The 12,091-nt window shown below is 37.8% G+C and overlaps 1 protein-coding gene across 3 annotated transcripts in view; it reads left to right on the top strand.

Annotated features, from left to right (window-relative positions):
* The window catches only part of LOC120634127 (facilitated trehalose transporter Tret1), a 47,147-nt gene that overhangs the window by 28,080 nt on the left and 6,976 nt on the right, over positions 1-12,091 (top strand). For all 3 annotated transcript variants that reach the window (XM_039904522.1, XM_039904524.1, XM_039904525.1), the window contains 6 exons: positions 2,695-2,856; positions 3,347-3,549; positions 6,377-6,563; positions 8,517-8,638; positions 9,436-9,612; positions 10,757-10,849. In XM_039904522.1, coding sequence (XP_039760456.1) covers positions 2,695-2,856; positions 3,347-3,549; positions 6,377-6,563; positions 8,517-8,638; positions 9,436-9,612; positions 10,757-10,849 — 944 coding nt within the window. The remainder of the gene's footprint in view (positions 1-2,694; positions 2,857-3,346; positions 3,550-6,376; positions 6,564-8,516; positions 8,639-9,435; positions 9,613-10,756; positions 10,850-12,091) is intronic.

Below are 12,091 nucleotides of genomic sequence, written 5' to 3'. Positions count from 1 at the left end.
TCTTAATGTAAGCAATATTTTCTTTGCATTTACATGCGTTAAAATTGCGCTTAAATTAAAAAGTTGCGTGTCGAGGTTCGATTTCTCGAACCCCGAAAGAAAGGCCATATAAATTCAGAACATTAAACGGTGTTTAACTTCTCCTTTTCCCCGTTTCCGTGCTATGGCAGGTGTAAGTATTAATTTTATCCCTTGTCTGTGGATAAGGGGATAACATTTTTGTCTTCTGGCTATGCTTAGCGTGTAGAGGAACCTAGTTTGTTTGAAAAGTGTTCAAAGTAGGTACCTAAATAAACAAAGTCTATATAGAGTCGTCTCAGCAGGGCTGGCACGGGCAGGAGACCAAAATTATATCCCCCGGTTATATCCCCCGACAAGGGATATAATGAACGTGTAGGGGTCTCCACATTACAGAACTAGATGGCGCTCCAAAAATCCTGCATCGCGCTAGCGAAGTGTTCACTAAGAATGCCTATACATGCAACTTCCAAAAATGAATGTTCGGGTCCCCGAGCACGATCACCCGCTCGGAGGAAGATCTTCCTATTGTTACGGTCGAGCGTATCACCATAGCTCCCGTACAAACGTGTCCACCTGCTAAATCACGGGAACATGGAATAGGGAAGTTTAACCTACGTTTATTATTACACATATTTTCACTTATGCGCCAGTGCTCTGAGAGCTGATAAAGCTGTAGGAGAAGACAATTTTTTATCCTTTCCCCGGGGATATAATTGTCCCCTGCCCATGCTATTAATGCAGGAGGTACCCTCGGGTCGACGTCTCCCACCTCGCCTCCGAAGTTTTCGCGCCCTCGGGCTCTTCTCATGGCGAGGTGATTATCGGCAAGTGACCATCCGAAAATCGAAATCGTTTTGTCGGACTTCGGTCCCCGAGCACGACCACCCGCTCGGAGGAAGATCTTCCTATTGTTACGGTCGAGCGTGCCACCATAGCTCCCGTACAGAGTCACATAGGCTACTTTTTATCCCAGAAAAATAAACGATTCATACGTTTTTTTGTAAAAATCTGTAAGTATGTAGTATATGACGAAGAACGCGAACAACAGTCTATAAATAGAAGTCGATTTAAAGACAGGATGTGAAGCGACGCTGTCAGCACTTGGGCACAATAGATTATAATAGCCCTGGTATGGTGATGAATACTGTAGGTACTTAGGTACATATAGACAGCGAAACCAGACATGATGACCTATGGCGCAGCGGTGACCGCTGTCCTATAAGTGGAAGGTCGCGGGATCGCAATTTAGGAATTTAATATTTCTGAGTATTGTCTGCAACAGCGACAGGCTTTCCCATGAAATACAGCCGGTTAGCGCAGTTGGCAGCGATCCTGCTTTTTGCCTCCAAGGCCGTGGGTTCGATTCCCATAACTGAAAAAAAAATTGTGTGATGAACATGAATGTTTTCAGTGTGTTATATTCATAACAATATTCATCAGCTGTCTTAGTACCCATAACACAAGCTACGCTTACTTTGGGGCTAGATGGCGATGTGTATATTGTCGTAGTATATTTATTTATACAAAAAAAAACGTAATACGTAATCTTGCTCGTCTTACACAGCCATGGTGCCAAGCGATATAGCGTTCCGGTACGATGCCATGTAGAAACCGATTAGGGCTATAGGTTGAATGTTACTGCAACAACCCTAACAGGTTAGCCCGCTATCATGTTAGACGAAATTATCTCTTTTTAAACCAGGTAAAATTGCAGTCAAGGGGAATATTTTACCAAAAACGCATTGAATAGGACGAAAGTCCGAAAACAGTGAAAACGCCCCGCGCGCATCTCAGTTTGCACCCGCGGAATGTTGCTAGTTCACAAACTTTTTCCCATTTTGCCATTTTATGGTGAACGTTTAGAACATTAGAGGTAATATAATTACTGTCATGGTACTGCTAAATGGTATGAAGTGATTAGTCACTTCTCACTCTTCTCTTCTCTTCTCTATCAGTACACATATGCATTTGAATTGGATGTAACTTACTACCAAATATTTCTCGGAATACCTACAAATATTTATTGGTAGATATTAATTTTATATATCACTAACTAAACAGCAGCCAACACATGAGGGCATTTGTCTCAGGGATTTAAATAATATATTATGACCTTTTTTACAAACAATAACAATATTCAAGACTCCACAAAATATTTTCTAATAAAGTCATTTTAATTTTAATAATGAAACTAAATAATAATTACAATAGACTTAGCCGTTGGGCTAAATAAGCTCAAGTTCTTGGGTCACCAGACGTAAGGACCAATTTTTGTGACACTATGTTAATAAAATTTTTCGTGTCCGAAGACCATGGAGTCCCTAGAGTCCCTAGACCCTAGAGTCTCAAATAATAATTTCAATCTTGCATTCACTGCTGTCAAACGTCACTTTTGTTTTTTTTTTAATATGTCTTTTCTAATATAATTCGCCCATAGTAAATACAACACAAAACACCTATTCTAAGTTGAAGAACAATCTTAACTTTTATTTTATAAATAAATGCTAAAGTATCTGTCAGTTACCTTCTACTCTTCAAATAAAAAGAACTGTGTTAACTAGTGCTTCTATGTTATGTTATAAAATACCTTAAATGGATAACTAATTTGTAGCATTTATTTTTACAAATTAAAGGTTTATTGTTTGATGGATTGATTATGTTTTTTTTTTTCAGCGAACATCGCGATCCTCTGTACTGGTTTCAGTATGGGATGGACGGCGCCAATAAACATCAAGCTGACCTCCAACGATACGTCTATGTCACCACTTGAGCAGACACCGAGTACCGATGAGATCGCATGGATGGGCTCTGTCCTTAACTTTGGAGCTATTATTGGTAAGAAATTATATCCTCGCATTTTCTATGTTCCTCACAGGAAGGTGTCTTTATGGTGAACGTCTGGGTTCGATTCCCGGGTCATCCTAGAATTTAAAGAAAGAAAAATCTTTTATTTGGATATACACACACTAGAATTAAATTACAACTTATAGTATACACAACAATAATAGATACGATGGAAACCCAAAAAAAAATTTACTACGACAATACACACAGCGCCATCTAGCCCCAAAGTAAGCGTAGCTTGTGTTATTGGTACTAAGATGACTGATGAATATTTCTATAAATAATATACATAAATACTTATAATATACTAACACCCAGACACTGAAAAACATTAATGTACATAAATATTTTCCAGTTGTGGGAATCGAACCCACGGCATTGGACTCAGAAAGCAGGGTAGCTGCCCACTGCGCCAGTCGGCCGTCATATTTAAGAAACGTTTACCGTAGATAATTTCATAACTTGTGTGGGCTAATTTCAGGGCCGTTCATCGGCGGTTTCGCGGCTTCGACCATCGGAAGGAAATGGGGGCTGATGTCTTCCACCATCCCCCTGTTCGTCGGCTGGATCCTGGTAGCGGCAGCCAGCAACATGGCGTTCCTGTACGCCGGTAGAATATTCTGGGGCGTCGCTGTCGGCATGCTGTTCACCATATCTCCTATGTACTGCGCGGAAATTGCCACAGTTAGTACCTACATGAAGTATATTCACCATTATTATTCTCACCCCATAACCGGCCCGCTACCGGACACTATAGTGGCCGAAAGTGAAGCCGAAGTCCTAACCATTAGGCTTATACCACCTAGTTTCATTAGTACCTACCTATAAGCAATAATTGCTCGCCCCATTGTATTCAAATATGTGGGACGGAGTGGCGCGACAGGTTAGACCTATATTGACAAATAGGTCACTTTCGCGCGATGTGCATACATGTTGTAGAGTTTAAGAAATATTTTTTTACAAACTGACAAAATGATGCTAGTTAGAATTTAGAAAGCTGGTAACCTGACCGTTTTAGAGAATACCGTTTTTATTGTTAATTTATAGCTTAGGTACTATAGATATACCTACTTGCCGTGGGGTGACGGTGTTTATAAAAAAAACACCAAATGTTCTTAGCACCTGCACTTTATTACTTAAGTATAATTTATAAACTTTTTTTTTCTTATACTTGTCGCAGAACCCGAGTAATCTTAAATCTCCTTACTGAAGGCCAACCGGCAGGTAGAAACCAAGTTCGTTGTTGGGCAGCAATTCGATTGAAAAATAAGAACTGTCTGGATTTGCTGAAAAGTATCGCCTTTCTAGACCCAAATTGCTGATCGACAATTTGATATTGACATGAATTCGGAAATAGCAAGTCAGCAATATTCGACCACTGTAACAATACTAGCTTATTCTAACAGTACGAAACAATTGGCATTGGAGTTGCACCTGAGGGGTGTTTTTCCGTGCGGCGTGTGATTCTAGAGCTGTGCCATTATTCAATCCGTTGAAACTCTGTTAAGATCACTTTTTAGGGTTTCCGCGACATTAAACTACCATTATTTAAATATTATCAAACTAAGCTTAATTTTCTATACTCCGCGAAAAGCAGGAGAATCTGTGTGGTGTAATATAATGAATAAGTGTTAAGACTTAACAATTATTCATTGTAAAGTCAACATCTCCTGATGATGCTCCGGTTTCGGAGCGAAACGTGCGTAGAGGGTGTATTGCCGAGGATCTGTTTGGTGGAGTATAAGGATTGAAGAAATTATAAATTACACCACACAGATTCTCCTGCTTTTCGCGGAGTATAGCAAATTAAGCTTAATTTTGATAATATATCATGGATTTCCGCAAAGTAACGCCTGCTTCTATACAATACCATTATTTAATGTCATAGCTCATGCCTCTAATGGTCGTTTCTGGATACAGCTTGAAAATAAACATTTCAGAGGTTATCAACCTTTTTAACTTTAAAAATAAATCCCTCTTGATATATTTAAAAATATATCTATCATTGTCTATATTTTTATAATTTCAGCTTATTCATTTCAAAAAAGTTTAAAATCGAATTAATCGGTGATTTCTGGGCTCGCTCGTTTCCTACGCCAAGAAAATTTCACTACGCCTCCAAGCCCACTCGACCCGGTCAAATTATAGTTATAGAGGAATATATAGTTATATTCCTCGTAGTAACCAAGTACGTTAATCGACAAACAAAATGTCAACATTTCATACCATCTGTAGTCAATTTGACTAATGATCATAAAAAATCCAAATTTTACTAATCCGCGGAATTATATGACGAATACTATAATACACGCTTGGTAGACATGACCGGCTGTAATAATAAAAAAATTGTAAATGTTAGGTAAGCGAAGCGGTGATAGCGCATTGGGTAGGAGCTCGATCTCACTTTCGGTGTGCCGAGTTCGATTCCACGCACCTCTAACTTTTCTAAGTTATGTGCGTTTTAAGTTATTAAAATATTACTTGCCTCAACGGTGAAGGTAAACATCATGAGGAAATGCATGCCTGAGAGTTCTTAATAATATTCTCAAAGGTGCGTGGAGTCCACCAATCCGCACGGGGCCAGCGTGGTGGACTACAGGCTTGACCCCTCCTCATTGTGGGAGGAGACCCGTGCTAGTGGGCCGGTAATGATGTAATGAAGTTTTAGTTTGAAGCTATTTCTCTTACTTTTACGCACGGGATGTATGTTATCTTTCAGCCCGGCTAGCATGGGCAGGAGACAGTTATATCCCCGGGGAAAGGCTATAAATTTATCTTCTCCCACAGCTTTATCAACTCTCAGAGCACTGGCGCACAAGTGGAAATAATAACCAAATAACATATGTGTATTAATAAACGGGGGTAAACTTCTCCTATTCCATGTATCAGTGATTTAGCAGGTGGGCAAGTTAATTATATCTCTTGTCAGAGGATATAATCGGGGGATATAATTTTTATCTCCCGCCCGTGCTAGCCCTGCAGAGAACGGTGCTAACTAAAATTTAATGTTTAACTTGGAAATGCTAAAATTACAATTTTTATTATTTAAACTTTAGCAACCCTATACATCGTGATTTTTGGTTTGTTTACATAGATTCCAAAACGAGTTTTTTTTTTTTTTTAAATAAATAAATATACTACGACAGTACACACATCGCCACCTAGCCCCAAAGTAAACGTAAGCTTGTGTTATGGGTTCTAAGAGGACTGATGAATATTTTTATGAATTATATATAGGTACATAAACACTTAGAAAATACATATAAACACCCAGACACTGAAAAACACTTATGCTCATCACACAAACATTTTCCAGTTGTGGGAATCGAACCCACGGCCTTGGACTCAGAAAGCAGGGTCGCTGCCCAGTATGGTTTTGTTACAGATGGTAGCTTGCAATCTGTAGTCCCACAATGATCATCATCTTCATCAATAAGTAATTGATGATGGAGCTATGGTGTTTGAAACTCGTTTTGGAAAACTCAGGATATTGAAATTCTTGTATCTCTAGGTGGAGTCTCGAGGCGCGCTGGGCTCCTTCCTCCAGTCCTTCATCACAGTTGGTTTCCTGTTGGTGTACGGAGTTGGGCCCTACGTGTCGTACCACGCGGTGGCGTACCTCGGAGTGGCTGTAGTGGCTCTGTTCGCGATCTCCTTCTTCTTCATGCCGGAGTCGCCGACCTATTATCTATTGAAAGGTGAGTTGGCCTTTGACCTTTTGATATATTTTGGAGAGTGTTCCCAAGAACGTAGAGTTGGCTTGACGCAAGCTCTGCGCAAATACGTATTCAGAGTGGTTTCGATTATATTACCGATTATGATATCGATTATGATATCGATAATAATATCGATAATAATATCGATAGTAATATTGATTATAATATCGATTACGATATCTATTATGATATCTATTATGATATCGATTACAGTTATCGATTATGATATCAATTATAATATCGATTACAGTAATCGATTATAATATCGATTACAGTTATCGATTATAATATCGATTATGATATCGATTATGATATTGATTATGATATTGATTATAATATCGATTTTGATATCGATAATAATATCGATTATGATATCGATTATAATATCGATTATGATATCAATTATAATATCGATTATGATATCAATTATAATATCGATTATGATATCGATTATAATATCGATTATATTATCGATTATGATATCGATGATAATATCGAATACAGTAATCGATTATGATATCGATTACAGTTATCGATTATAATATCGATTATGATATCGATTATAATATCGATTATGATATCGATTATGATATCGATTATGATATCGATTATGATATCGATTATGATATCGATTATATTACCGATTATGATATCGATTATGATATCGATAATAATATCGATTATGATATCGATAATAATATCGATTATGATATCGAATGTGATATCGATTATGATATCGATTATGATATCGATTATGACATCGATTATAATATCGATTATGATATCGATTATAATATCGATTATGATATCGACTATGATATCGATTACAGTTATCGATTATAATATCGATTATGATATCGATTAAGATATCAATTATGATATCGATTAGATATATCGATTACGATATTGATTATGATATCGATTATAATATCGATAATAATATCGATGATAATATCGATAATAATATCGATTATGATATCGATTATGATATCGATAATAATATCGATTATGATATCGATAATAATATCGATTATGATATCGAATATGATATCGATTACAGTTATAGATTATGATGTCAATAATATCGATTACAGTAATCGATTATGATATCGATAATAATATCGATTATGATATCGATTAAGATATCGATTACGATATTGATTATGATATCGATTATAACATCGATTATGATATCGATTACAGTAATCGATTTAAATGTCGGTTATAATATCGATTATAATATCGATTAAGATATCGATTACGATATCGATTATGATATCGATTAGATATATCGATTACGATATCGATTACAGTAATCGATTTTAATATCGATTACGATATCGATTACGATATCGATTATAATATCGATTATATTATCGATTATGATATCGATTATAATATCGATTACGATATCGATTATGATATCGATATAGTCATAAGTTTGACGTGACTGTCTGTCAGTCTGGGCGTATGTGAGTGTCCATCTCTGGCACTTTGGTTCCCAACGGATGAACTGATTTTGGTTATGTTGTTTGTTTGCAAGGTGAATTAGTCAGGAGTGTTCTTAGCTGTGTTTGATGACACATATTTTTTCACAAAAGCGATAAACGGTAATTTTTTTTACTCTCACGACGCAAAAACGACGGGTGATACATTTGACGTGTCTGTGTGTGTGAATCTGTCTCTAGCATCGTAGCACCCGAACGGATGCACCGATTTCGATCTTGTAGTCTGTTTGAATTGGAATTAGTCGGGAGACGGGAGTGTTCTTAGCTGTGTTTGGTGATCAGCTGTCTAAGATGGCCGCCGCCACAAAATGGCGGTATTACATAGTTTTTCAATTTTAAATTCAATTCAATTTTAAATTTTAAATGTCTATTTTTTCTATTATTTGGTGTGCAATAAAAGAGTATTCGTTTATGTATTGTTCGGCAGACAAAACCGAGGAAGCAGCCCAATGCCTTATGACGATCCGAGGCCGCTCGCGCCAGGGCGTTGCGGCGGAGCTGGCGCTGATAAAAGCTGACGTCACCGCCTCCAAGGAGAAAACTGCCACGGTGAGAACCCTACAAAACACAAAGTCAAAGTCAAAGCCAAATATTTCTTTATTCAAATAGGCACATAGATGGCACTTTTAATGCGTATTAATATACGTTGATGTAAAATATGACATACGAGTGAGTTGATGGCGATAACTAAATTCGTCAAATTAAAACTAAAGCTACGAGGGTTCCAAACGCGCCCTGGTCTAAGAAGAAAGACAATGTGAGATGGTGATAACAAAAAAATAGCAACCGGCTAAGTTTGTTGTGGGCTTCTTCTAAGACCAGGGCGCGTTTGGAACCCTCGTAGCTTTAGTTTTAAGTTTACGATTGTAGTTATCGTCATCACTACTGACAGCTGTGTACACATCTATGTATAACTGTATGAATAACTGAGTACCTATTGACATTGACTTTGACTTTGAGTTGATATGATGATGAATGTTAAACTATAAAATGATTTTGGAAAAGAGCAATCTGCTGAGTTTCTTGCCGGCTCTTCTCAGTGGAACCAAAGTCAAAGACAAAGTCAAAGTCAAAAATATCTTTATTCAAGTAGGCCCATAATAGACACTTTTATAGTGTGTGTGTGTGGCATAAGAATTACACGGTAGTAATACGGTAGGTAATCTGCCTTCCGAACCGGTGGTAGAGTCACTACAAACAGACTTGACGTTTCAAAAGTGCTTATGAATTTGGCGTACTTGAAATAAATGAATTTTGAATTTGATTTTGAATTTGATTCTGATCTGCCATTACCGCACGTCACACTTCATTAATTCGTGCATTTATGTGCTTTTCTCCGGCCGCAGATCGGAGACGTTTTCCGCGGTAGCAACTTCAAGGCGTTCTACATCTCGTGCGCGCTAGTGTTCTTCCAGCAGTTCAGCGGCATAAACGCGGTGCTGTTCTACATGACGGACATCTTCAAGGCGTCCGGCACTGACATGGAGCCATCCGTCGCCACCATCATCATCGGCGCCGTGCAGGTGGGTGCAAACCACAGATTACACCCACTACAACTGTGAAGAAAGTTTTTTCACATCCTGTCGTATTTAAACCGCGACTTATAAACCGCGGGGTGTTATGTTATGTTATGTATTTCAAGTCCAAGGTCGTGGGTTCGATTCCCAGAACTGGAAAATGTTTGTGCGATGAACATGAATGTTTTTCAGTGTCTGGATGTTTATCTGTATATTATAAGTATTTATGTGTATTACATTTTTTTTTACATCCTGTCGTATTGACCTGCGACGCAAAACACAGGGGGTTTTATAAGTTTGATGTGTGTGTGTGTGTGTGTGTGTGTGTGTCTGTGGCTGTGTCCGTATCTGACACCGTAGCTTCCGAACGGATGAACCGATTTTGAACTTGTTTGAAAAAAAAATTATGTCGGCCGATTGGCGCAAGTGGCAGCGACCCTGCTTTCTGAGACCAAACCGTGGGTTCGATCGCCACAATTGGAAAATGTTTGTGTGACGAACATGAATGTTTTTCATTGTCCGAGTGTTTATCTGTATATTATCTATACTTATAATAAAACTGTAACTGGAAGATTTCTGTTCATTTAATATATTTTGAAAATTTTGATTGGGCGATGCTTTATAATCGATACTGAGTTCAAAACAGATTTTTATTTAATGTTTGTCTCTCTGTCTGTCTGTCTGTCTAGGCATCACGTAAAAACTACGGACCAGATTTAAATACAATTTGGTATAGTGGTAGCTGGTATTCCGGGTCAACATATAGGATACTTTTTATCCCGAGTTTCCTCCGGGAAACGGGATGAAAATTTTTATCAATTTTACTTCATCCTTCATCCTTCTCCGTTAAATTTGAACCGATTTTAATAATTCTCTTTTTATTTATTTGTATACTATTTACTAACAAGCATGTAATGTCTAATTTTAATGAAGATCTGATAAATACTGTCGGAGATTTTAGGACCTACTAGGTTTTTTTAAGATATTAAAACAGAATCGGTGCAGACGAAGTTGCGCGGGTCAGCTAGTTTATAATAATATTCATCAGTCATCTTAGTGCCCATATCACAAGCTACGCTTACTTTGTGGCTAGATGGCGATGTGTGTATTGTCGTTGTATATTTATTTATTAGTTTATTGCTCATTGCAGCTGGTCGCGTCGTTCATCACTCCATTCGTCGTGGACCGACTTGGCCGGCGGATTCTGCTGCTCATTTCCACCTGCGGAACTTCTATTGGCCTGGTGAGTATCTTGCCATCGTTCCCCATAGAGTTCACAGTACTTAAATGACCTTTAAAGAGATGACTACTAAAACCTTTTCTTTTTTTTAATTATTTAGTTCGCATAACATATAATCAACAGCTGTTTACACTATTTATTTATTTATTCTTAATACAACAGCATTAAAAATACAGCGTGCACAGGGTTCTTGACCAGGGTATGCGTGAAGAAGGCATTAAATGGAAAAATCCTTCGCATTTGTGAGTTATACGAAAATTTATGGGTAGGCAGTGTAGGATCTGCTACGTCCCCTAGTCACTGGCTCGGCATTGCTCATGACCAACTGTCACACGTCTACTCTCGCCTGCGGCTCGGGTAATACTCACGTAGTAACATTGCTCAGGAACACACGAGGCAGTGTAATCACTTACACTACATCCAGTGCTTTTGCGCTTGTATGGAGTGCACGTCACTGTTCGCGTACTGCAGGGCTAGCATAGGCAAGAGACAATAATTATATCCCCCAATGAAATCCTCTGTCAAGAGACATAATTAACGTGTCCATCTGCTAAAGCGTGGAATAGCAGAAGTTTACCTTTGTTTATTACAAGTTAAATTTTATGATATTACTAGCGTACCCAGCCCGCTTCGCCGGGCTAGATTTTGCTTTATTTTATTTAAACAATAAACTTACATCATTAAATTTTTAATTTAAGTCTCATAATATACTAAATAATTTCTTTCTTTCCGTATTCATTTTCTTCTATTCTCTTCTCGCGCGGGTGAAGATCATTATCTACACCAATGTACACCCAACAATAGAATATCATCATAGTAAATAAAAGCTGTATTTGACAGTTTGACAGTTCAAAAATAGGAGTGCTCCGATCGTCACCAAACTTTACAGGATTACAAGTCAATCCGGAGATTCCCTGAAAGTTTCATTGAAATCGGTCCAGCCTTTTCGGAGCCTATACGGAACATACCCACACACTTTCTCTTTAATATATATATATAGATAGATAGATAGACTAGCTGTCCCGGCATCATTTTTTTGTTTTTATGAATGTTACATTTTAATATTTATTATCCTATTCCGGTCTTAGAGAAATTCAAAAAATCAAATATCATAAAAATTGGTCCATCCGTTCGTGAGATATAAATGGTGGAACTAACACAACTTCATTTTATAAGTATACTAGCGGACCCCAGCGCCATCTGTCGGGCTGATTTGTGAATCTAAACCATCCAGGGTGCCACACA

The sequence above is a fragment of the Pararge aegeria genome, chromosome 23 (genome assembly GCF_905163445.1).
Source record: "Pararge aegeria chromosome 23, ilParAegt1.1, whole genome shotgun sequence".
Lineage (NCBI taxonomy): Eukaryota > Metazoa > Arthropoda > Insecta > Lepidoptera > Nymphalidae > Pararge > Pararge aegeria.
Note: the sequence above shows the minus strand (reverse complement) of the source record. Positions and strands in the feature narration are given on the sequence as shown.